Source organism: Monodon monoceros, unplaced genomic scaffold (assembly GCF_005190385.1).
Source record: "Monodon monoceros isolate NGI ecotype Baffin Bay Population unplaced genomic scaffold, NGI_Narwhal_1 Super_Scaffold_7, whole genome shotgun sequence".
Classification (NCBI taxonomy): Eukaryota; Metazoa; Chordata; class Mammalia; order Artiodactyla; family Monodontidae; genus Monodon; species Monodon monoceros.
Window position 1 is genome coordinate 107241143 of NW_021703784.1, and position 23682 is coordinate 107264824.

General features: G+C 59.7%; 2 protein-coding genes across 5 annotated transcripts; one reads left to right on the forward strand and one right to left on the reverse strand.

The window, feature by feature from the left end:
* The first annotated feature begins 730 nt into the window (after window positions 1-730).
* LMNTD2 (lamin tail domain containing 2) lies at window positions 731-6920 on the forward strand. Of its 4 annotated transcripts, XM_029206826.1 has the most exons (13): window positions 731-2411; window positions 2815-2910; window positions 3011-3166; window positions 3472-3543; window positions 3626-3714; window positions 4004-4305; window positions 4722-4833; window positions 4949-5138; window positions 5233-5352; window positions 5437-5633; window positions 5876-6003; window positions 6095-6147; window positions 6229-6915. In XM_029206826.1, exons 1-13 carry the CDS (start codon window positions 2013-2015, stop codon window positions 6358-6360), a joined length of 2046 nt encoding a protein of 681 aa, XP_029062659.1. In that variant the 5' UTR covers window positions 731-2012; the 3' UTR covers window positions 6361-6915. The 4 variants fall into 4 exon arrangements, with proteins under 4 accessions (XP_029062659.1, XP_029062657.1, XP_029062660.1 ...); XM_029206824.1 differs by having other exon boundaries at window positions 6095-6917; XM_029206827.1 differs by having other exon boundaries at window positions 2815-2899; window positions 6095-6915.
* Window positions 6921-7022: 102 nt separating this feature from the next.
* LRRC56 (leucine rich repeat containing 56) lies at window positions 7023-23257 on the reverse strand. Its single transcript, XM_029206829.1, has 13 exons — window positions 23235-23257; window positions 22493-22566; window positions 21818-22005; window positions 19676-19763; window positions 19107-19167; window positions 11251-11347; window positions 10979-11179; window positions 10010-10193; window positions 9430-9606; window positions 9286-9350; window positions 9042-9184; window positions 8695-8828; window positions 7023-7407 (listed from the first exon to the last, which is right to left on the reverse strand). The coding sequence occupies exons 3-13, from the start codon at window positions 21992-21994 to the stop codon at window positions 7115-7117; spliced, it is 1620 nt and encodes a 539-aa protein (XP_029062662.1). The 5' UTR covers window positions 21995-22005; window positions 22493-22566; window positions 23235-23257; the 3' UTR covers window positions 7023-7114.
* Window positions 23258-23682: the final 425 nt, after the last annotated feature.

A 23682-nucleotide genomic window follows, 5' to 3' on the forward strand; every position in this document is an offset into this window, starting at 1 on the left:
TCGCCCCTGGCTCTCCCCATTGGCTCCCCGCCCGCCCCGCCCCCGGCGGCGCCCAGGTGTGGGCGGGGCTCCGGGGAGCAGCGGAGCGGACAGAGCCCGGGTCCACGCACGCCCCAAGCCCGAAAGCAACACGGAAGCGCGTCCCAGACCGCGGTCACAGGCGGCGCGTGGGGCAGGTGCCTGGCCGCGCTCCATGATTGACTTCCGCAGAAGCCGCCCAGTCTGAGGAGCCTCCCGCCTAGGGAGGGGGCGCCGGCCTGGGACCCCGCGAGCCCGGCCTGCGCCCAGCGGAGCCGCGGAGCCAGAACCGCCCCTCCCCCGGCCTGATGGGCCCCCGTCGGCTCTTAGCGGGAGACAGTGGAGCTGGTTGGCCGCTGCTCCTCTCTGGCTGCTGCCAGGCTGACAATCCTGGTGGGTGAGGGGGCCGCCCAGAGGTTGCCTGGGACAAAGGCCCTGGACTCTTTGAGGTTCCTTCCCCCCACCCTTTCCTGCCCTCAGTGGGGCCCAATGCCTGCCCAAGCTGTGGACACGCTCCTGCACCAGGCCAGTCCTGCTCTCCTGCCAGGAGACCCCAAGCCAGCGCAGCAGCCAGGGCCCCTCGTAGCCTCAATGCTATATCTGTGTGGCCCAGCGGCAAGGGCATCCAGAGGCTGTACTCGCCCAATCAGACGGCCATGGGCGGGGGTGGGGGGTGGGGTGGGGGGTGGTGTCCTCCCTCCCACCACAAGCCCTACCAATTGCAAAAGCTGAAAGTCTGAAGGAATGAATGGTGAAGGAATGAAGGTGGGGGGGGCAAATACTGGAGGGCGTGAGTCTAATGGGTCAGGTCTGGGGCCTCACTTTTGTCCAGAGGCGCGGGTGAGGGGACCATTGTCATCGTTATATGTGTCCCCAGGCCTCCCTGCAGTTGCTCGAGTGGTGGAGGTGGATGGGGGAAGGGGAAGGGGAGGCTTCTCTCTTGGTCAGGTAAATGGGCACCAGCTGCTATGGGCACAGAGGCCATAGGAGGAACTCAGGAGGGGTTCCACTGCTGGTTGGAGCTCAGCAAGCCCCTCCGCCAGGTTCTCCGAGCTCTCACCTGCCTCTCCCTCCTCCCCAGTCAGCTCAGGCCCCAGTGAGGGCCACATTCTCACGAAGGCCATCCTGCTGGCCTGTGGACACACTCACAGGGCAGCAATGCCACCAGTACCCACTGATCACCATGGTCAGGCTGGGGAGGGACGGTGGGAACCTGCCCCAGGGTCGGCTGGAGGTGTTGGGCTGAGCTGGGGACCATGGCAGACCCTACTGGTCACTCTGTGTCCTCTGGGCCTGTGGAGGTTAGCTGGGCAGTAGCTCAGCCTCTCACAGCTTCTCCTTCAGGCTGGACAAGGAGGGGGCCCAGGGTCCACTCAGGGCCCCGGTCTGGGGTCTCCCTGGAGGCTCCTGGTAACAAACGGCCCCTCCCCTTCTGGGTGCTGGTATCCATGGCAACACTGTAGAGCGTTTCTCTCCCCAGGCCTGCTTGGATTTCAGGCCTCAGGTGAGTGTTGGCGGGAGGGCCCTGGGTCTGAGGGGGACAGGGACATCACCGGCAAAGGACTAGCACCTTTGGGGACACTTGCACTAGGCTGGGGGGCAGGATTACAGCTCCTGGAGGGCAAGGGTGACAGGGGGGAGATGAGAGGGAATATGTGAACACCCAAGTGACATGGTGCCAGGGGTGGGGGTGACCTGCTGCCCTGGCCTGGTCAGAAACACGCAGGTGTGGACACCCACGTGACTGGCAGTGTGCTGTCCTGTGGGGCAGACACACACACACACACACATACACACACACCCCTTCTCGGAGAGTGACGCCCTGTGAACCAGCGGTGCCATCTTGGGGCTGCCATACACACGCACGTGCGCTGGCCATGTAAGGAGAGCCGTGCAGGGGTGCCCACACACGGGACCCAGGGTAGCCCTACCATCCTTCCTCTGAGCTCCCTCAACGTCAAGAATGGCCCCTGAGTCTTGTCAGGAGGCTGAAGATGCCGAGGAAAAGGCTTTCCCATCCCTGGTGGACCGAGAACTGGTCAGCGGCCACGTGGGGCCCCCAGCCAGCCCCTCTCCTGACCGTGGGGCTCCCGCATGCCCTCAGGACACCAAGCCCAGCTCCACCAGGATGGTCTCCTCTGTCAACCCGCAGTAAGGAGGGGAGGGGGGAGGTCAGCCGCTTGGGCCAGGCCAGCCAGAGAGCAGGGCCTGATCAAGCGGAAGGAGCGCTGGCCTTTCAGGTCTGCCCCGGAGTCCCTGGACCCCCGCACTCTGCGGCTGCTGTGGAGGCAGCGAGAACTGGAGATCCAGGCCCTGCGGTGGGCGATCGAGAACCACCGGGAGGCCCGACACTGCCGTATCCTGCAGGAAGTGGCTGGGCTTCCAGCCGAGAGGTCAGCAGCATATACTGCTGGTCCCCCGCCTGCCCAGTCCCCGTGCCGACCCTAACTCCGAGTTCATGTCTGACTCCAAAGTCCACTGCCAAGACCGCAGCCCTGACCCTGGCCCTGATCTTCGCCTCTAGCCCCTGTCCTTACCTGGCCCTGATACCCCACCCCAGCCCTGAAGATGTTAATATACTGTAAAGCCACCCAGACCCTAATCCCGAACATGTCTGTGGGTGCTGAACCCAACCTGGACGCCACCTCCAGCCCAGACCTCTTCAGGGCCTGACCTGGCCTGGCCCAGTTGCACTCTGTGCCCTCAGGCCCCTAATGACAGTGAAGAGGAGCCCCTCCTTCTCTCCTTGGCTGCCGACCCAGAGGTGGGGGCTGCTGAGATTGCCCTTTCCCCCAGGAGATCGCGCAGCCGGAAGCTCTTGCAAAACCAGGTCCAAAAGCTGACTCTGGAGTTGGAAGAGCAGAAGGGACAGGCCCAGCTGGTGAGGGGCAGGTGGGATCAGGGAGTGGGGTGCGGACGGGGGGCGGAGGGGGCAGGCAGGGGTTGGCCTTGGCCGGCAGGGTCTGCAGAAGGCCCCGCCCTCCCCGAGCAGGAGAAGGCACACCTGGAGGAGCAGCTGCTGCAGACCAGAAACACGCTGCGGCAGCTGGAGGCAGAGTTGCAGGCCTTGCAGAAGTCCTGCCTCCTGCAGCTGGCCCGCTCCTCCTGGGTGGACCGCATGCTGCGGTCTTCCACGGGCAGTGTGGAGGTGAGCCTGGCCTCTGGGCGCCCCCCCCCCAAGTCCGCCCTCCTCGGTCTTCCCTCCGACAGCTAGCATGTCCCCTTGAGACTGGCGCTTCTGCTGCGGGTCCCTGGGCTGCCTGGGAGGCCTGCCCCCCTCAGGCTGCCTCTGGAACCGGGACCGAGGCCTGGGGCAGGGAGGAGCTACAAGCTCTGTAGTCCCTGACACCTGATACTTAGCAAGTGTGTGCCTCAGGCACTGGGGAGGTCAGAGGGGAGAGTGACCTTGGGCAGAGGGGAGCGCTTCCCCCCAGCCTGCTGCCCCTTTTGCAGGTGATGACGGCAGAGACCCTGATGGGCCCCAGTGACCTCTCTGAGAACGATCGGCCCCCCACTGCTGGGGTGGTAAGCGAGGCCCTCCAGGTGTGTTCTTGGCTCCGCAGTCCTGCGGGAGGGTCAGGTCATGTGCTTCTTGCTCCCTGGCCAGGGTTTACGGCTGGAGAATGTGGACTGGAACAGCATCGCCCACCGGTACCCCAACCTCTTCACCAACCTCGAGTCCAGCTCAGATCAACAGTAACTGCACTGGGTGGGGATTCCCTAGGGGTGAGGGGAGGGGAGCGCTTGCCTTGGTTGGTATGGACCAAACTCCAAGTTCCACCCCTTAGTGTCCCTGGACAGGTCACTTAGAAGGGAAAGGGCTCTGGGGCCATCTCTGTCCAGCCATGAGCCCTTTGCCCAGGCTGGATCCTAGGGACTGGGGCCACAACTTGGTGTGCCCTGCCCTCCTTATGGAGGCTGGATGGGGGCAGGGCTGGGGTCCAGGAGCTGAAGCCACGGGCAGCGAGCTGATCTTGGCCTGCAGGCACCTCCGGGCCCCGCCGCTCCCGGAGCTCCCACCAGCCACACAGCCTGACCAGTGGAACTCAGAGCTGTACTGCCGGCAGAGGGAGCATCGTCTCAAGAGCGTTGAGTGGAGCTCCCTGCCCCTGGTGGGCACCAGCAGCTCCGGGGGTGCCGACTCTGAGTCCAGCAGCTGCCTGCTGGCTGCACGTTACCATATGCAGAAAGTGACAGGGGACCCTCTCCAGGCGCCAGGCCACACTGCTGAGCAGAAGGAGGCACAGGCACAGAGCCTCTGCGGGGACAGTCGAGCAACGTGGGAAGGTGGAGTGGGCGGGGCTCCCCTGGTTTCTCCCCCTCCCACCCCCGCGGGACTGCGATCTCTGCCCAAAGTCCTAAAGGGTGTCCCCCACCCTCTGGGCTTTCACAGTAGCCCAGTTTGAGGCAGTTGGGGCCTTTCCAGCCACATCCCTAGGGGTTAAGGTGGTCTTGGAGGACGACTGCCACCGCCTTTGCGCTCTGGCCTGAATCCACATCCCCCCACGTCCCAGCAAGTACTGCCAGGCGCTCCTCCGCTTCGCGCAGACTCCTGGGTCCAGCCGTCTCCCCTGTCTACGATCCGACCCTCGCCTCATGCTGCTCCTCTCCCACGTGGAGCCTCAGGGCGCAGTGGGCCAGGTCTGGCCTCACCGGAGATGTCCCCAGTGGACCCTCCATATTGGGGTTCCCCTCCTGGACAGGCCGTCTCTCCCTGGATCTCCGGAAAACCCACTCGGACAGGCAGGGCAAGAATGGCCAGGAGCCTGAGTCCCGTGCGGATCCCCACTCCCGGCATTACGGGCGCTGTCCAAGGTGAGGACGGGAGCCAGCCCCAAGCGCAAGGGCGGGAGCAGGTCTCCTAGCGGGACCCCGGTGGGAGGGGCCCGAACGTCTCGGCACAGCTCCCCTGCCCGCGCTCCCGCCCCAGCCCCACGGGCTCCTGCCTGAAGATCATGGCGGTGAGCCACCGCCGGAGGTTCGTGCGCATCCTCAACCAGTCACTGGAGGAGACGGCTGACCTGGGTGGCTTCGTGCTGCAGCAGCTGGTGCGCGACTTCCCCGTGTGCATGTACCGCTTCCCGCCCAGCACGCTGCTGGAGCCAAGGCAACACATCACGGTGCGCCCTGCTCCCCGCGCCCCTCGCGGCCCCGCCCCGGCCCCCCGCCGCCGCCGGCCCCTCACCCCTCACCGGCCGCCGACGCCGTCCCCAGGTGTGGGGCGAGGCGCCCAGCAGCACCAAGCGGCAGCCACCCTCCTCCTTGGGCCAGGAGCCCGTCCACTTCCACTCCAGCCGGGGCTGCGTGACCCTCCTCCTAAACCCCCAAGGCGAGGTCAGTGCGGGTCCCAGCGGGGGTGGTGGGAAGGGCGGGCTTTGCGGGGTGGAGGTGACCACCGTGTCCCCCACGGCCCCGCAGGTCCTCAGCGAGCACCAGGCCGCTCACTGCGTGACCACCGTGTGCAGGATCTTCGCCGACAACACCGACTTGTCCATCGACCGTTTCCCGCTCTCAGAGGCCCGGCCCGGTGCCGACCTCGCGGAGCAGCAGCCCCTGCCTCGACCCCCGCGCAAGGGTCGGGTGCAGGAGGCCCGGGCCGGGCGCCGGAGGCCGGGGTGAGGACCTCGGGTCCCCCAGTCCGTACCTTCTCCCCAGGCCCAGACTCGACAAAGACCCCAGACCCCCTGCTAGGACTGTCCTCCACCTCCCCAGGGCCCGCCCTTGCCAGGACCACCCTCCAGCTATTCAGGACTCCCCTCAGGTCCTCCACCTCCCCTGGCCCCGTCCCTTCCGGAACCACCCCTTCCCGCAGACAGGCTCTGTCTCTTACGACCTCCCTCACCGCCCTTCCCCCCAGGACGCGGGTCCAGTTGCCCCGCCTGAGCACCAGAAATCTCCTCCGCCAGCGAGAGGTGCCAGCGCGGCCCGAGGGCGCCGCCGAGACCCACCCAGAGCTCCTGCCCGCCAGCCCCATCCCCGTCCCCGGTGAGTGCGCAGCAGGGAGGGACGTGGAGGGAGGGGCGGACAGCGAGAAGGGGGCGGCCGGCCGACCCCACACCCTCATTGTCCCGCGCAGAGGCCGCGCTGGGCCTCGAGGACTGCCAGGCTAGGAAGGAACACAAGGTCCGGGTGAGTGCTGGCGCGGGCGTCCGGGCAGCCCCCGCCCCGCCCCGGCCCCGCCCTGTGGCCACTCAGGCTCCGCCCCCCCAGGTGCGCCGGAAGAGCGTGGACCGCGGCTGTCCGATGGTGGCGCTGTCGGTGCAGAGCACGGCCGAGAGCAGGTTCGGCTTCCGCTTCCTCAGCTGCCTGCCCATCACCGCGGACTCGCGCTGGCCGGTGTAGGGCCGGGCGGGGCGGCGGCACCGGCGCCTGTGCTCCCGCGTCTCCACGACTGTGGCTGCGGGGCGGGGCGGGGAGAAAGCGCCGGAGGCAGGCGGTGCCAGCTGCATAGTTTATTGAACCAACGCCGCCTACCAAGTAAACCGCATTTCTGTACACCTGAGAGTCGAAAATGATTCGCTTGGTTTCCGGGTATCCGGCCCCAAGAGGAGGGAGCTGGCCACCCCATCCCCGCGCGGGGAACCCCACAAGTCCACCAGGGATGGGAGGCGTGGTCGCACCCTGGTTGGCCTAGGGCAAGCGCCTCTGCTCGGGACCACGGCAACCCAAGGGTGGCTCAGAGCCCTGGGGCGGCTGGAGGGCTGGCCAGGGGATGGACAGGGCCCAGCTACAGCCACCTCGGCCTGGGTCCAGTCTGCTCTCTTCCAGGCCTGCTCCTCCAGGGAAGGCCAGGCCACACGGAAGAGGTGGGCAGCTGGGCCAGTGGTGGTGAGTTGGACCATCCTCTCCTGGGCTTTCCCTCTTCCCACCCTTGGTGGTCCCAACTCCTAACTTCCCTCTACCAAGAGGGTCCTCTCCTGTACCAGGCTCACTTCCCACCCCCCAACACACCCGCCCAGGTCCTCTGGGTTCTGTGAGGCCAGAGTTCACACGGGGGCTCCCACGATCGCCCTGGGGCCCTTGCCTACCACCCGGGCCAGCCTGGCAGTGGGTAGTGATGTACACTAGGGGTGGGGCTGGGCTGGGGCGATGAGGTTCAGGTGCGGCATGCACTGGAGGCTGGGGGTCTGGCTGCTGGATCTGGTGCTGGCTTTGGGCCTGGACAGCCTTCGGCTCGAGGGCTGGGGCCTGAGGCCACCTCTAGGGCTCTCAGAGCAGTCACTGCAGCCAGCCCCTGACCCAGGCCAGGCCCCAGACTATCCAGGGCTCTGAGGCGACGCCCCCGAAACTGCAGATCTGTGGACCCCCAGGAGTTGCTGCCCCTGTCAGATGGCATGAGGGACTTGGGAGGAGAGGGGGTCAGGTTGTAGCCCAGGGTCCTGGAAGGCTCTGGAAAAGAAGGAAAAAGACGGCATGTCAGACAAGGGCCCCCAAGGAGTCACTTGGGGCGGTCACCATGGGCAGGGCTGCAGTGTCCACTGTGGCTCCTCCCCTTAGCCCTTCCCCCCCCCCCCCCCGCCAAGGCAGCACCCCACTGCCCCACTTCCTGTGCTCCCCAGGGAAGCTGTGGCCCCTCGGCCCTGTGACCTCTGACCTTTACTTGAGCTGGACCCACCTCTGGGGAAGTCTGGGCTCTAGCTTTGGGTCACTGGGTCCCGTCGCCTAGGGCATGCTCACAGGCTGGTGGCCCTGGGGCAGTTCCCAAACCTCCCCTACAGAGCGAGGCCCTGGCACCTACCTGAGGGCAGGCTGGGTGGGTGTGTCCGTGGTCACCCAGAGCCCGCCCGGCCCCGGACTGTAGTAGGAGGTCCTGGCACCCCTTTGTCCCTCACTGCCTGTCACCCCTCCAGCCACTCCTCCTGGCTGCCTGCCTGCTCCCCCTCCACCTTTCCACCCCTCCTGGCTGTCTCATGGCCCACCTTCCCCAGCCCCTCCCCGCAAGCCACAGCCAGCACAGGAAGTGCAGAGCTTTGACCTGCCCTATCCCTGCCCCACCCTGGCTTCCTTGATGCGCACCCGCCCCCAGTGCCACGCCACCCCGGAGGGTCATTGGGCCAATCTTGCAGCCTACATTCTGTGGCCCCTGCTTACAACGCCCCCTCCCCAGGTTTGCCCACCCAGCTGTTCTGCCAGTCGGTTCAGACCCTTCCTCCAGGAAGCCTCCCTGGGGCCTGCTGGGTGAGGGGTCTCTCTGCCTTAAGGCCCTGCATTTGCTCCTTTCAGCCATGGTCACTCTGAAGCCAGTGTCCCTGAGGGAAGGCCTCGCCTGGCTTAATTCTGTGTCCCGAGCCCAGCACAGGCCCTGTCTGCAGAGGAAGGGCAGTCCCCCTCCCCGCCTTGGTCTCCTGCCCATCTGGTGGCCTTGCTCCCTTGGCTGGCCTTGTGCCATGCTCCCCTCAGGACTTCTGGTGGGTCTGTCCTGCTTGCTGGTCCTGGCCCCTCACTGCCCCCACCCCTGGGGCCACTTGCTCTTTCATCCAGGACCCCTCTGGCCTCTGCTCACACTGCCCTTCTCTGGAGGGCCTTCTCTCTCTCTCTCATCCAGCCCTGGGGGCCACATGGTCCCATGGGCTCAGGGGAGGGGGACTTGGGGTTGGAACCCCTTGGTTGTGAGGCCCCAACCCCAAGAGAGGACCTCCCCGTCCCACCCATCTCAGAGCCGAGGTCGCGTGGTACCTGGGGCCAGGCTCGGGGGGCGGGGGCGAGTCGTGGGCCCAGCCTCGTCCTGCTCTTCCTCAGGGCCCCTCTGTGGGCCCCCAGGGGCGGCAGCCCCCTCCTCCCGGGACTCCAGGCACCTACTGGGGAGGGGACTGGGGTGCGGGGAAAGAGAGAGGCTGCAGCTCTGCGCCTCCTTTGGAGCCAATCCCCGATGAGTGTGGCTCGGGCTGGTGCCCCAGCCTTGGGCTCCCGTGACCAGCCCCTCCAGCCACCAGGAGGACCAGTGAGCACTCAGCCAAGGCAGGTCTCAGCCAGACGGGACACACAGGGCGGCGGGGCCAGGCTGGGGGGCGGGGAGAACCCACCGCAGGCGCAGCTCCCTCAAGGCCGGAAGCCTGGCCGAGGCCAGGAGGTGGCGGCTGTCTGCAGGGTCAGGCCCTGGCGCGGAGGCCCGGGCGGCCAGGTCTTCGGGCCCGGGAAGTGGCAGCCTCTCTGGGTGCACCCCAGCCTGGGGAGGGACGGGCTGGTTCAGGGGCACGGCCTTCGGGGAGGTGCTGGGGCAGGCACTGTCAGGCCGGGGCACGGCCTGCTGGGGGGAGCAGGCTGTACCTGGCACTGGTGCCGGCGCTCCTGCAGGCCTTTGGCGGGGTTTCCACAGAGGACCCGGCCGGCACCTGAAGAAGAGGGTGCGGCTGGGCCTAGTTCGGGGCTGAGGGGCTACAGGGCAGCTTCACGCTGAGGTGGGTCGCCTACCGTGGGTGAGGCTGCTGGCGTCGTCCTCTGGGGCTGGGCCCTGGGGAAGAAGGCCTGCAGGCAGGGGGCCCCCGGGGACCAGCAGGGAGCGGGGCCAGGGCCTGGGGGCCCTGCGCTGGGTCTCAGGTGAGCATAGCTCGGGGCTGCGTCTCCAAACGGGGGATCCGTGGGGAGAACCTGCACAACAGTCAAAATCAGAGGTCATCAAGGCCCACGCCAGCCGCCACCCAGGATCCCCCCAGCTGAACCCTGTCCACGGAGCAGGGCCCCCCACCACCCAGCATCCGTGTGCCCGAGGCCCAGCGCCACCAGGGGGCAGGTTTGGCCCTCCTTTCCCCCTGAGGATGGTTGGGGAGGCCCCCACCAGGGCTGCTCACAGGGAGGGTGTCCTGGCCTGGGGGTGGGTGTGCAGGGCTCTGGGGACGGGGCAGGTGGGGGTGGGTGGGGGGGTTCGTGGCTGAGAAGGGACACGAGGCGGCTCTCCGGCTCTGAGACCTGTGGGCGGGGCCAGGGGTGGGGGGGTGGAGCCCTCTCCTGGGGCAGCCCCAGCCCGAGGCCCCTGGACGGCTTCTGTCTGTACCCAGCCCGGGGAGCAGGCTGTCCAGGACGCTGCCCTCCTTGATGGCCTCCTTCACCACGAGCCAGTCGTGGTCCAGCTTCCGGGAGGTCGGCAGGCGTGTGTGTGTGGCCGGCAACTCATCCAAGACCTGCAGCTGGGGGATGAGCTTCCTGACCTCTGCCCGGTAGTTGTAGCCCTGGGGCACCTGCAGTGGGGGTGGCAAGCCTGAGTCTGATGGGCCCGTCAGGCCAGCATTGCCCTGTAGCTGCTGCCCCCAGACCTGCTGGGGGGCAGTGCAGGGGAGCTGGGAGTCGGGGATGCCATCTCTCTCTGCCCAGGCGGCCAGGCCAGCCTGGGTCACTCTGGGACAGCAGGGACTGCAGGGACCCCGGGCTCTTACCCATGCATGATCTCACTCTCTGGGCTCACTGCCAGGGTCCAGGGGTGCCCTCTGGCCTGCGGAGCTGCCCTGAACTCAGAGCTCCGGCCCAGTGGGCGGCCGCTGTGCACAGGCACCACGAGTAGCTGGGCAGGCGTGTGAGCTCTGGGAGTGCACGGGCAGTGCGGGGGTGTGTGCAGCCGCGGGCGGTGTGCACAGACCCCCGGTTTACGAGCAGCGCTGCGGGGGGTGGGGCTGCCTCTGCACGGGGCCTGCATGGGTGTGTGTATGTGAGCGTGTGTGCTTGTGTACATGACTCTATGTGGAGACTGTACAGAACACGCGTGGTTCCCCATGGCGTGTGCACAGACTTCTTGGGGTGTACGCGTGGCCCTTCGGAGTCTGGTCCTGGCCTAGGAGGACGAGCTGGCAGCCGCCGGGCCTCCAGCAACATGGGAATGAGCTCCTAGTGAAGAAGCCCCGGCAACAGGCGGGTGTGCCCTAGGCATGTGTCCTGGGATCCCCTGCGACCCGGCCGGAGTTCAGGTGGACAAAGCAGTGCCCGGGCCGAGAGGCCGGAGCTACAGAGCGCCTCCCCGCCCGGTGCCCACCTGGTGGGCGGGGCCGGGGCCGGGCCACAGGCATAGCGGGTTGCCCTCCAGGGTGAGCGTGGCCAGCCGTGGGCACAGCTGCAGGTAGCGCAGCTGCCCCGGGTCCTGCACACAGTTGCCCTCCAGGTCCAGCACCTCCAGCTGCTCAAGCAGGCACAGCGGGCTCAGGTCCGAGACGTCGTTGTAGGAAAGGTAGAGCTCCTGGGGGGCACGGGGGGGGGCTCAGTCAGGACCCCCCTCCCCCCGCACTCCCCGGAGCGCCGCAGACCCACCTTCAGGGCCGGGAAGGAGCCGATGCCATCCAGGTCAGCCAGGCCGCAGCGAGCCAGCCACAGCACCTGCAGGCAGCCCAGGGAGGTGCCCAGGTCCCTGCAGAGGGTAGGGTTGGCTGGTCAGTGTGGTCTTGGGGCAGAGGGTCATGTCTCAGTGGCTGTGAAGGCCCTGTGCCATGCCTCCTGCCCAGCCGCCACCCACATCTGGCTGTCTCCAGGTTCAGGGACAGCTGTGACTGGCTTGGGTGGCCTCCAGGCCGAGGAAGGGGCTCCAGAGCCCCCGGGCCCCTGTCTTCCCTCCTGGCTGCAGCCGCCTGTCTTGGGCACCTTATCCAACCCCTGCAGGGTCCGGGCCTGGCCGCGGGAGCTGCCCTCGTGCTAGACGGCCGCTGCCCGCTGTAGTGGGTGTCCCCTCCCCAGCGGGGTCAGCCGGGGTGTCCTCCCTCCCTCTTTCCTCCCGGCCTTTTTTGTGGATGATTTCCCTGTGTCACAGCCCCTCCCCTTGCCCGCACCTGGGACTTGTTTGTGCCACCCTCCCTTGGCGGCCACTCCCCTGCCAGTGGGCAGGCCGGGGCTCTCCTATCTTCCCCCGACCTCAGTGGGCCCCACCTCTGCCCGCGGGGTCCTCTCAGCCTGGGTGACCCTCGTCTCCTGTCCGGGCACCGGCCCACTGTTGCACATCCTTTCTGTCAGCTTCTGGGATATTCCCTTTTGTATTTTCTCTCCTCGCAGTCTCTGCTCTCATATCTGGAGCTCAGCCTCTCACGTGTGGTCTCTGAGAAGGAGCTTGTTCTCATCCCTTCTCTCTCCCATTTCCATCTCTTTGCCTTTCCTCTGCTTTCTGGGAGATTCCCTTCTCTTCCAACAATGCTGGTGACATTTTTTGTCAGCCCTCATACATTTAATTCCCAAGCGCCCTTCGTTGTTCTCTGATCTTATTTCATGGCATTCTGGTTTTTTTTTTTTTTTTTTTTTTTTCCGGTACACGGGCCTCTCACTGTTGCGGCCTCTCCCGTTGCGGAGCACAGGCTCCGGACGTGCAGGCTCAGCGGCCATGGCTCACGGGCCCAGCCGCTCCGCGGCATATGGGATCTTCCCAGACCGGGGCACGAACCCGTGTCCCCTGCATCGGCAGGTGGACTCTGAACCACTGCGCCACCAGGGAAGCCCTCTGTTTTGTTTTTGTTTTGAGGGTGCAAAGAAGCCACGTCTTCTTCCGTGTCTCTCAGAACATTCACTAAAGGTGCCTGGACGTTTCACTCCCCTCCTGGCATTGTCTGCTTCCTCTGGGGTTCTGTGGGTTTGTCCTGACTTTTCCCTTTCATGAGGGGGTATTGCTATATTCCTAATTATACTATTAATAGCTTCTTGGGCATTCAGGTTGGGAGTGAGGGTCTGAAATGCTGCCTGGAAATGCTGACTCACTGGAGACGCTGAGGTGAGGGGCTTCCCTGTGGTGATGAGGTGGCACACGTTGGTCCTTGCTGGCCGCCCTGCCCTCCCTGCTCCGGCTCCAGCAGCTCTGGTCTCCCCATGGTCCTGAACCGCACCTGCACTGTGGTGCCCCTGGTCTTGGCATCTGCTCTTCCTCCTGCTTTGGAGGCTCTGCCTGCTCCCCTGGTCCAAGTGAAGGCGCCTCCTCACCTCTGAGGTGTTCCTGGCCCGCCTCACCTTTCTGTGTCGCTGGGGCCCATCTTCCAGTTCACAAATTCCCCTTCGGTTACGTCTCATCCACCGATTAACCTGTATGTTGCGTTTTTTAAGTTTTGTTCTGTTACCGTAATCTCCACCTTTAGTTACAGAGATTCCATGTTTCTCCCCAGTCTATTGCCTTCAATGCATTTTCCAATCATCTTTTAATTGGCTGAAATTTGCGTCTCATGATTCCTTCAAGAGGGGCTAATCAAACTATTTTCCTTAATCTCTTACTCATTCCAAAATGTTGGCTGGGTATGAAATTCTTGATTCATACCGTCTTTCTGCTGGGCTGTGTAGACATCATTCTACTGTCTTCTGGCTTTGAGTGTTTCTATGGAGAAGTCTGAGGAAAACGTCCTTTTTTTTCTCTTCTTAAAGGAAGACTTGATCTCTTTCCTTGGCTGCCCCCAATATGATCTGTGTCTTGAAGTCCAGGAACTTTATTAGGATACGTTTCAGGGTTGCCAATTCAGTTTCAGTTTTTTATTTCAATCTGTAGATGAAAGTTTTCTTTTATGTCTGACAAGTTTTCTTTATCCTTTAAACAACTGTTAGGTTCTATTTTTTCTCTTCACTTCTGTAAAGATTACAATTCTGCACATGCCAAACCTCTGCTAGTTGCCCTCCAGGATTCTTTTATTTTTTATTTTCTTTTATTTTTAAAAATTATTTAATTTTTGGCTGCATTGGGTCTTTGTTGCTGCATGTGGGCTTTTCTCTAGTTGCGGTGAGTGGGGCTTCTCTGTTGCGATGAGTGGGCTTCTCATTGCGGTGGTTTCTTTTGTTGTGGAGCATGGGTTTTAGGCGCATGAGCTTCAGTAGTTGCAGCATGTGGGCTGAGTAGTTGTGGCTCACGGGCTCTAGAGAGCAGGCTTAGTAGTTGTGGCACACGGGCTTATTTGCTCCGCAGCATGTGGGATCTTCCCGGACCAGGGCTGGAACCCGTGTCCCCTGCATTGGCAGGCGGATTCTTAACCACTGCGCCACCAGAGAAGCCCTAGAAAGTTAGATCTTTAAATACATTTATCAAAAAACTGGAAGGAGTAGAACAATTAAGCTAAGCATTCAGCTCAAGGAGCCAGAAAAAGAACAACAGCAAATAACAAAAGGACATGAAGGAAAGATGTAATCAAGATTAGAACAGAACCACTAATAACTAGAAAAAACATAGAGAAGATTAACAGAGCCCAGTGCTGATTCTTTAAAAACTTAATAGACAATCCTCTGGCAGGACTGATCAAGGATGAACAGAGGGACAATGCAAATAAATGTATGGAACTTAAAAAGAGGAATAATTATGGCTATAGCAGCAATTTAAAACAACAAAAACCATTATGAACAAACTATATACCAACATTCTTGAAAACTAGACAAAGCTGGTGCCAAAAGAAAGAAAACTAGACTAATAACCACTAAAGAAATTAAACAGTGATTAACACCCCTCACCCCATCCCCGCCAAGTCCCTGGATCTGGATCAGTTTTAAAAATAAGATCTATCATGGAATAGACAATCTCTATCTTCCACAATAATTTCCTGTACAGGAAGTTTCAAAAAATTAAGTAGTTGAAGAGAACAATAAAAGGGAGGGCCCCGTCTGAGTCAGTCCTTGATTCCAGGACCAGAGAAGTACAAACTGGGGCATTAAAGCACTATCACTCATGAAGACTGATGTGAAAATTGCAAAGCAAATATTATTTTAAGGTTACAGTGATTTAAAAATAACTCATCAAGTAGTGTTACTGCAGGAATGTAAGGATGAATTACCATCACAAAATCTGTCAGTGGAATCCAGTGCATAAATAGACTAAAGGAGAAATATCATTTTATGATCATGTCAACAGATGCAGAGGAACCCAGACACATACCCGTTAAGATCAGGAACAAACCAAGGATGCCTGCTACTGTCACTGCCGCTGTCTAACATCGTACTGGCTAGTAGATCCTGGCCAAAGCAATAAGACAAGAAAAAGGAGCAGGAGGATTTGAGTGAAAGATAGCACTCCTAACTTGCTGATAACATCACCATCAGTAATGGAAACCCATCTGAATTAACAAATTATTTGAATTAATAGGACAGTTTGGCAATAATGTTAAATACAAAACAAAGGTACACTATTGCCAGAGGTAATAGACCCATTTATAAAAATCAATTGTTTTATTGATTTAAAAAATCTATTCTAGGAAATCCAAAAAAGAGGGCATATATGTATACATATAGCTGATTCACTTTGCTGTACAGTAGAAACTAACACAATATTGTAAAGCAACTATACTCCAATAAAAGTTAATAAAATAAAAAATTTTTTAATCTATTCTAAATCGCATAGTGTTTCTCTAAATTTGCAACAATCAAACAGAATACAGCAGAATCAGGCCCTCATCCATGATTATAAAAATACTATAAGTATGTGGGAATTAATTCAGTTCTGGTTTCAGGGAGCCCTGCCTTCAGAGGAGGCTGGTGTCCTGCCCTGTCCCAAGTGGCAGCAGGGTACACAGGTGGGGGTCCTGGTTAGCCCACTCCAATCATAATTCCATTCCCTTGCTAGTGATTGGTGTAAGAGAGTGTATACATGATACAGTTCTGGCCAAAGAAACACAGAAGAATGCTGGGAACCTTCTTGTTCTTACTGATGGACACAGGAAGGCACATTTCCTGTTATGGGATGAATTGCATCCTCCCCCCCCCCAAATTCATATGTTGGAGTCCTAACCTTCAGGACCTCAGAATGTGACCTGACATGGAAACAGGGTCTCTGAAGATGTAATTGGTGGAGGTGAGGTGGGCCCTAATCCAATATGACTGGTGTCCTTACAAAAAGGGGGAATTTGGATCTGGACACAGGGAGAAGAAGGCCACGTGAGCTGAAGGCAGAGATTGGGGTGATGAGTCTACAAGCCAAGGAACGTCAAAGGTGGCCAGCAAACCCCCAGGAGCGAGGAGTGAGCTGGGTTCTCCCTCTGGCTCAGAAGGAGATACACCTTGATCTTGACTCGTGGCCTCCAGACCTGAGGGAGTCAGTTTCTGCTGTTCAAGACACCTGGTTCGTGGTGCTTTGTTCAGCAACCCTAGAAGACTAGCTACCACACTCCCTCAGCCCACCAACGTGGCTGCAGCAGCCCCAGGCATGGGGATGGGGGCCACATCCTGGGGGGCCACCGGCTGCGTGAGCCACCACTGGGCTCCTTGTGTGCCCTCAGAGACAGGGATTCTCACCTGTTCTGTTCCCTGACATATCCTCTGTGCTTAGAACAGGGTTTGCCCCGTGGTCCTTAGGCACTTAAGGGATAAACAATTTCTCACTGCTCAGGCTGGTTGGCTGCAGGTTTCTGTAACTTGCAGCTGAAAGCGTTCTAACCTATAAACTTTACAGAAGAAGTTTAAAGACTCTATTAAAAACATTAAAGCACACATGAATGGAGAGCTATACCATATTCATGGATGCATATAACATAAAAATTAACCCAAATGAGTATGTGCCTTTTTAAAATTCCAAAACAAAACAAAACAAAATCCTGAAAGATAAGGGTGTGTGAAACCCAGCAAACTGATCATAAAACTCAAATGCAAGAATAAGTGCTCAGGAATAGCTAGGTCAGTTTGGAAAAAGGAAAACTACGATGAGGGTAACAGATGTTACAGATTAACACAAAGGCGCACCAATGAAGACTGTGATGATGGAGAGCTCCTCACTCCGCCAGCGTGTCCGCGTGGGCCTGGGGTAGACGATGCTGGGAAAACCAACTCACCAGGTGGTGCTAAACAGAACTGGGTCCCCATCTCATATCAGGAGTGGAAGCAACCTCACAGATAAGTAGGATTAAAGACCCCAAAATGAAAAGTGAGACCATAAGTGAATAGAAGAAAAAGTAGAATATCTCCAAGACCTTGGGGTGCAGACAAACCTCCTAAAAAACACCCACAATACCAGCCAGAACTGATGGGCTGGAACAAATCAAAATGAGGGGTTTCTGTTTAAGTGAAAGCCACCATGGTCTGAGATCACGGGAGGAGGAAGGGTGGAGAGTCTTCAGGGGACACACACACGATTAAGTTGTAGTGAGAACTGTCCCTTCAATCATTTTAATGATCTCCAAGTTAGTTGTTGAGTTTCAGAGATTGTTACTGTGGTTTCCCCACACAGTGGTCCTGGTGAAGGATGCTCTTGTCAGATGCTGGCTGGCCTAGAAACCAGCCCCATCTGTCCTCACGTCAGTGACACTTTCAGGGGCTGAATTCTCTCTCAGCTTCGGATGAAGTGACAGCCATCACATGAAAATTACTTTCCAGTCCTCATAACACTGCCTGACGTTTTAATGTCTTGACTATCTCTGTCATCAGCTAAGCTGTAATACTACTTCATTGCACTGTCATATTGAATTAGCTTCCTTTTACAAATATTTGTTTACTTTCACTCGGTGGAGATTTGCAAACAACATTTGGCCAAGTTTCAGGATTCGCTAACAGACAACTTAAAGATTCCTTACAGTTTTCACTGTTGTTATCAAGGAACAGAACACATGTTTTATATAAATAATGATTTAATTTTTTCTTGGAATTGATTTTTTTTTTGAAATCAAATACTTTGTTTTGTTACAAATGGTAACAAATACTTAATTTTATACCTTCCACTTCTCTTTGTACTTTCCATCCTTTATATGTTTTCTATATATTTTATTGTTCTTTGAGCTAATTTGTAAGCCTTAATAATGAAGGAGTAAATATGATTTTTTTTTGTCTTTGTTAACTTAAAGTATTGATGTCTCTGTCAGAATATTGCTGAACCATGTATAGGTACTAAAGGCAATTTTGAGAACCTGCTTTCCAGACCCTTCCTTGCAGGCCCAGGAGCCATGCAGGAGCCGTGGAAGCTGGCATCCGCCTGCTTGTCCCTACCTACGGGGGCCACGCGGCCTCTGATCTTCTTTGCTTCCACTTCTAGGCTTTCAGGTGTTTTTCAAATTCTTTTTGATGTTTATTCGACAAACAGCAGTACAAATAGGAAAAATCGTGCAAGGCTGCTTAATGAATACCTTTATCATCTCCTCTGGAAATGACTGGATACTTACAGCCCATTTAAAACATCAGGAGAACTTTCTAGAATTGGGACTGGCCTCCCACTGCCCCAAGACGGCTGTCTGGCCGCATAAAACCAGCAGGGCTGGGCTTCCCTTGTGGGGCAGTGGTTAGGAATCTGCCTGCCAATGCAGGGGACGCAGGTTCGAGCCCTGGTCCGGGCGATTCCCACATGCCGTGGAGCAACTAAGCCCGTGCGCCACAACTGCTGAGCCTGAGAGCCACAACTACTGAAGCCCACGTGCCACAACTACTGAGGCCCACGCGCCTACAGCTCGTGCTCCGCAACACGAGAAGCCACCGCAATGAGAAGCCCACGCATCGCAACGAAGAGTGGCCCCCGCTTGCCACAACTAGAGAAAGCCCGTGCACAGCAACGAAGACCCAACGCTGCCAAAAATAAATAAATAAAATAAATTTATAAAAACAAACAATAAAAAAAAATCCCAGCAGGGTTTTCCTGACACCCATTTTGTTCAAACACCCCATAAACTCTGATATTACCTCAGCTTTGTTCTTTCCAGCCCGACGAAGTAAGCAAAAACTTTAATTTGTCCTGATTTTTGCATTTTGTCTTTTAAGCTATTAAGATGCTGTTGTGTTTCACGTGGAGCCTGAGGTCCGGCTGGGCAGTAGCGGCCATGCTCCTCTGCTTGTCTTGCTGCGCTGATGGGGGCCGGCTCAACCCCCAGCTACGGCCCCACCAGCACGGGGACACAGTCCTGGGCTGTGGTGAGGGGTGGGGGGATGCCCCAAATCCAGAAGCTGGTCGGTGATGAGCCGCCCAGGCTCGCAGGTTGGGGGTCCTCTGCCAAAGGTCAGTGGGCACCTTCCGGGCACCACAGGGAGGTCCCTGGAGACCTCGTCAGCCACAAAACCTGGTGTGACCAGCCTGACCCTGACTGCAGGCTCCGGGTGGCTGGCGTCACCCTCAGCGGGGCCTCCAGCTGACCAGGGGTGGGCAACGTGACCAGGGGTGGGCGTTAGGGCCGGGAGCTGGAGATAGTGGGATGCTCAGGACCCCACCCAGGCCGGCAGCACGCCCTCCCCCGTGACCACCGCAGGGGGTGGACACTCACCTCAGGGAGCCCAGGCAGCTGCCATTCAGCTTCAGCTGGCTGAGGTTGGGCAGGTGCAGCCCTGTGGGGCCACAGGAAGAGAGGTCAGCGCAGGCCCTGCTGCCCTTTGCACCTTCAGAGGCGTCAGCGCCCTTCAGCCCCTGCCGCCCGACAGCTGCTCTGAGGCCCAGGGGCAGCCTTGGGGCCACATGCTGATGTCTGAGGCCCGGTTTGAATGACGCAGGCCAGCAGGGGAGGGTGCAGGAGGCACCCCGTGGGGGCAGAGGCACACAGAAGGCCACGGGGCCACGGGACTCTGCGGGGTCTTGCCCCCAGGCCGCCTCCCACGGGGAACTGCAGGCATGGCCAGACCACACACTGGGCTCCAGAGCACAGCCCCCCCAGCCAGTGTCCCGTGCTCCCAGGGCCCCGGGAGAGGGTTATCAGTCCCTGGAGAGCGGGGTGCAGGGCAGGTCTATGGGTGCAGTGGTCCAAAGACCAGATCCTGGTGGGCAGGGCCCGAGCACGCCGAGCCTTCAAGCACGGCCTGGCCATGACAGTGGAGGGTGTGCATGGGGAGGGGCTCTCACCAAAGTTCCCCAGGCTGTTCTCGTGGGTGTTGACACACAGCTCCAGCACGCTCACCAATCGGAGGTCATCCACCTGGGCCAGGGCCTGCTGCAGGGGTCGGTGGGGAGTCAGCCCTGAGAGTTGGACAGAAGTCACACACACCCCGCCCTGCCTCCCAGTGAAACTCCTGCTTTTGGCTGCAAGCCTGGAGCAGGGGGCAGGCATTTCCCTGCCTCACCCATGTTGACTGTGGCCACGATTGGCTCCAGCTGGACGACAAGTGTGATGTGACGGGAGTGGAGATTGTGATCCTGTGTGGCTGGTGGGGCCGTTGCCAGAGAAGGGTGTGACCTGAGGTGTGCTGGTGTCCTAACGAGACCCATGGAACAGACCCAGTGCAGCTTGGGGCCGGGAGCCCAGCTCTGCTCAGCATGGCCGAGCCCCAGCCTCCTTCAAACCCATGGACAGTACACCTGCACTGTAAGCTGTTGAGTTTGGGGGTTGTTCGTTACGTAGCATCACTATAGCAATAGCTGACTCATACAAAACTTGGGATCTAGGTGCAGCTCCAATAGCTACCATAACAAAAATGATGAAACGATGTGACACTGGATGGGAACTGGTGGGGGGTGTGTGACGTGAGTGTTACTGAAGCTGGAAAGATGGAGACCCAGGTCATGTGACAATGGAATTTTTGGTAAAAGGGTCTCCTGTAGTAACCTGGATGGCAGAAGACACACACAATGAACCTGTGATGGGGGTGGAGAGGTGCCAGGCAATTGTGGGCAGAGTGAGCTGGCCACAGTTCACTGCATTTGATGAGGTTTTACACAAGGCAGAGTTCAGAGCTGGTGGAGAGAGCCCAGGGGTCCTGGAACTCGTGGCTTGGAAAATAAAATGGCTTCTCAGCTCAAACCAGTAAAAGAAAAAATGAAGAAGGGCTTGGAGTTAGGATGACTCAGTAAGACTCAGCCTCAGGGAGAAACCAGTTGCCACATGCTGACTACATGCGAGAGGGTCTGGGAGGACAGAGGCCTGAGACCCCCAGTTCCAGTGACCGAGGGAAATGCTTCAGCAGCCACGCTTTGGCATGGTGGGCACCGGACTCAAATATGTTAGGAAGCAAGGGTGGTCCTGGAGTGCTTAGGCCACGCTCACACAGGCAGGCTCTCTCCCCAGCCAGGAGCTGGGTGGGGGAGGGGGAGGTCCCAGGGTGGACGGAGTAGCTCTGATCAAGGCGTGTCCCCAGCACCCAGCCCATGCAGCAGCGGGGGTCGGCGGCCTGACGTGACGGGTCCACACTGGACCAGGACCCTGGGTACTGTGGGCGCTGCAGGCCTGGCTGGAGGGCGGACACACAGGGGCTGCTGGGGGGTGTGGGGAGGGGGCCGGCGGGAGTGTCCTGTCCACCTGCAGTGACCAGACCTCGTGGACCCTTCTCCGAGTTGGTCAGGAAAGTGCGTGGGGACCTCAGGCAGCCAGGCTTCCTTCTGTCGAGTGTTGGTGGGTGCGTCACCCCAGGGTCTCCAAGGGTCCCTCACCTGGGTGCAAGTGTTTGTGTGGGCTGGAGGGGTGCTGGGGAGCGCCTGGCCCTTAGCGTGGCCAATGACGGGCGAGAGCAATGGCCAGAAAGGGAAGGGGTCCGGTCACCAGGAGGTGCAGGGCTGCTCTCTGGGGTCACTGGGCAGGAACCTGCAGGCAAGAGGGCTCTGCAGAACCTGCTGGGTCCCAGTGTGGGGGTGGGAAGCAGCTGCCACCGCACCCCAGGTTTGGGAGAGAGGCTTCAACAACTGCGCCAGATGCGGTCAGTGGGACCCCAGGATGCCCCGCCCTGCAGATGGCCTGCTCCCTCCTCTGCTCGTGGCTCCCTGTCTGTGCGCCACGCGCTTGGATGGGCTGTCACCCTGTTTCCCACGGGAATGAGGGGCCTTCTCTCTGGTTCACGGAGGGGTCCCTGGAGCCCAGCGCACGGTAGGGGCTCAGCAAATCTGAGGCTGGGCCTGGCTCGGGCCCTTCTGCGGCCTGAATGCCTGGGGGACGTCTGTGTCACCAAGCACCTGGGGTCGGCCCAAGGGTGGAGCAGGCGCAGGGGCCCCAGCGAGCCGAGGGCATCTGTCATCCACGTGGGCCCCTGCAGCCGAGCCCAGCCCCCCGGCACTCACCAGTCGGGCAGGTGACAGGTGCTCTTCTGGCAGCCGCCCGCTGTGGCTGCCCCCTCGGCTGCCCGGGGCCTTGCTCTGGGGGCGGGGCTTGTGCCAGCTCTGCCAGCTCAGCACCCGCACTTGGACACTGGCTATGCTTGGCCAAGGCCCATGGGCTCTGTCCCAGGCCTGGTCCATTCACATCCAACCTGCTGGGTGTAGGCAGAGGGCAAAGCTGATCAGCCTCTGCTCTTCCTCTGATCCACAGCCCAGCCGAGACCCTGTGCAGCCCTTGATGTATGCACGCACACAACAAGCCCCCGGAGCCCACCTCTGGCCCGGAGAAGGCTGTAATGGTGAAGCCCCAGCCTGCCCGGGGGCCTTGCCGTCTCCTCCCTCAGCCTGGGCTCACACCCCTGGCCTGGGCAGGCCACCCTCCCTGTGCTTCTGCCCGTCCTTCAGGGTCCACGCGGGGTGCCAGCTCCGGCCTGCCCTCTGAGGCCCCATGTAGGCTGGGGAGGGGGGCTGCCTCGAGGTCCCATTCGCCCATTTGCTGCTGTAACCAGCAGCAAGCCTCTGCCTCAGGCCTTGTGCTGTGTGTCCTTCTCCACCTGATGGTCTCCGACCCTGGGGGGCTCAGGACCAGGGTCTCAGGCACTCCCCCCCCTACCCCTGTGCCCATTGAGACCCCATCACCTGGAGGCAGCTGCTTTTTCCCACCGTGGGTCAAACATCTAGGCAAGAGGGCAGCATGTGGTCCCAGGCAGCACCTGCGGGAGAGACAGTCAGGTTGGCCTCCTGGCCAGGTCACCATGCTCGAGGGACCTGGGACAGGCTGGGCCAAGGCCACAGGGCCCAGAAGTGAGCAGATGCCAGCCTGGGGTCTGGCCCTTAGGTCCTTTCAACCATCCTGATGGGGCACCTGGCCCGGCTGACTGGAAAGACAGCCATATGGGTGACCGACGCTAGGGTGCCTCTGGGTCCATCCAATGCAAATGCTTGGTCTTCAAATCCCCACTTCCCTCCATCCTCAACTTTACCCTCTCCAAAAGGGGTCCCTGGCCTGTTGCTCTGGACCATCCCCTGTGGGCTGGCCTCCCAGGCACCCTGTCCCTCTTGGGCGTTACCCCCAGGCCCACAGGAGGTGGTCCACCTGCACTAGGCTCACCTGGCATTGCTCCTTAAAGACATAGATGCCTGTGCCTGGCCCCAGACCCTGGAATCATTTCTGAGGGTAGAGCCAGAAGTCTGTATGGAAATCCTGGCTTCTTCCCTCCACCTTGGATCAGGGCCTCGCCAACCCCTACCCCTGTGCTCCCTCCCGACCTTCCTGGACTTACTACCTGATAAGACCGACCCCCTTCTACAGCCCTCAGTTCAGTTGAGTGAGTGCCTTGCCTGAGACAGCAAGTGAGCTCTGTGTGGGCAGGACACTCACCTGCCATGTCCAGTGTGCAGAACAGGGGCTCAAGAATATCCCCCCCAAAATCAGTGAATGTGGCAGATGCAGCTTCTGGCCACTGTTCTTGTCTATCACCCCCTGTGGATGGTCAAGATTCATCCTCCCCGGGGCGGGGGTGATCAGCTAGCCTTTGACAGAGAGGGTGGGAGGGAGTGCTGGGCCTTGGGACAAGCTGCCCGGGCTCCACGTGCCCTTGTCTGGAAAATGACCACACAACAAGGACCCAAGGAGGTGAAGGCCATGCAGGGGAGCCTCACGAAGAGCCTCACGGAATTTCTGGCCAGGATTTCTTTCCGAAAGTTCCTCTGCTGCCTGCCTTTCTCCAGCTGGAGAACGGCCCTAAGCCTCAAAGGAGGACCCCAGCACCAGGCCCCCTAGGAAGATGCTGCCCCCACCTACCCCAGGGCTGCTAGCCTTGGGCTCT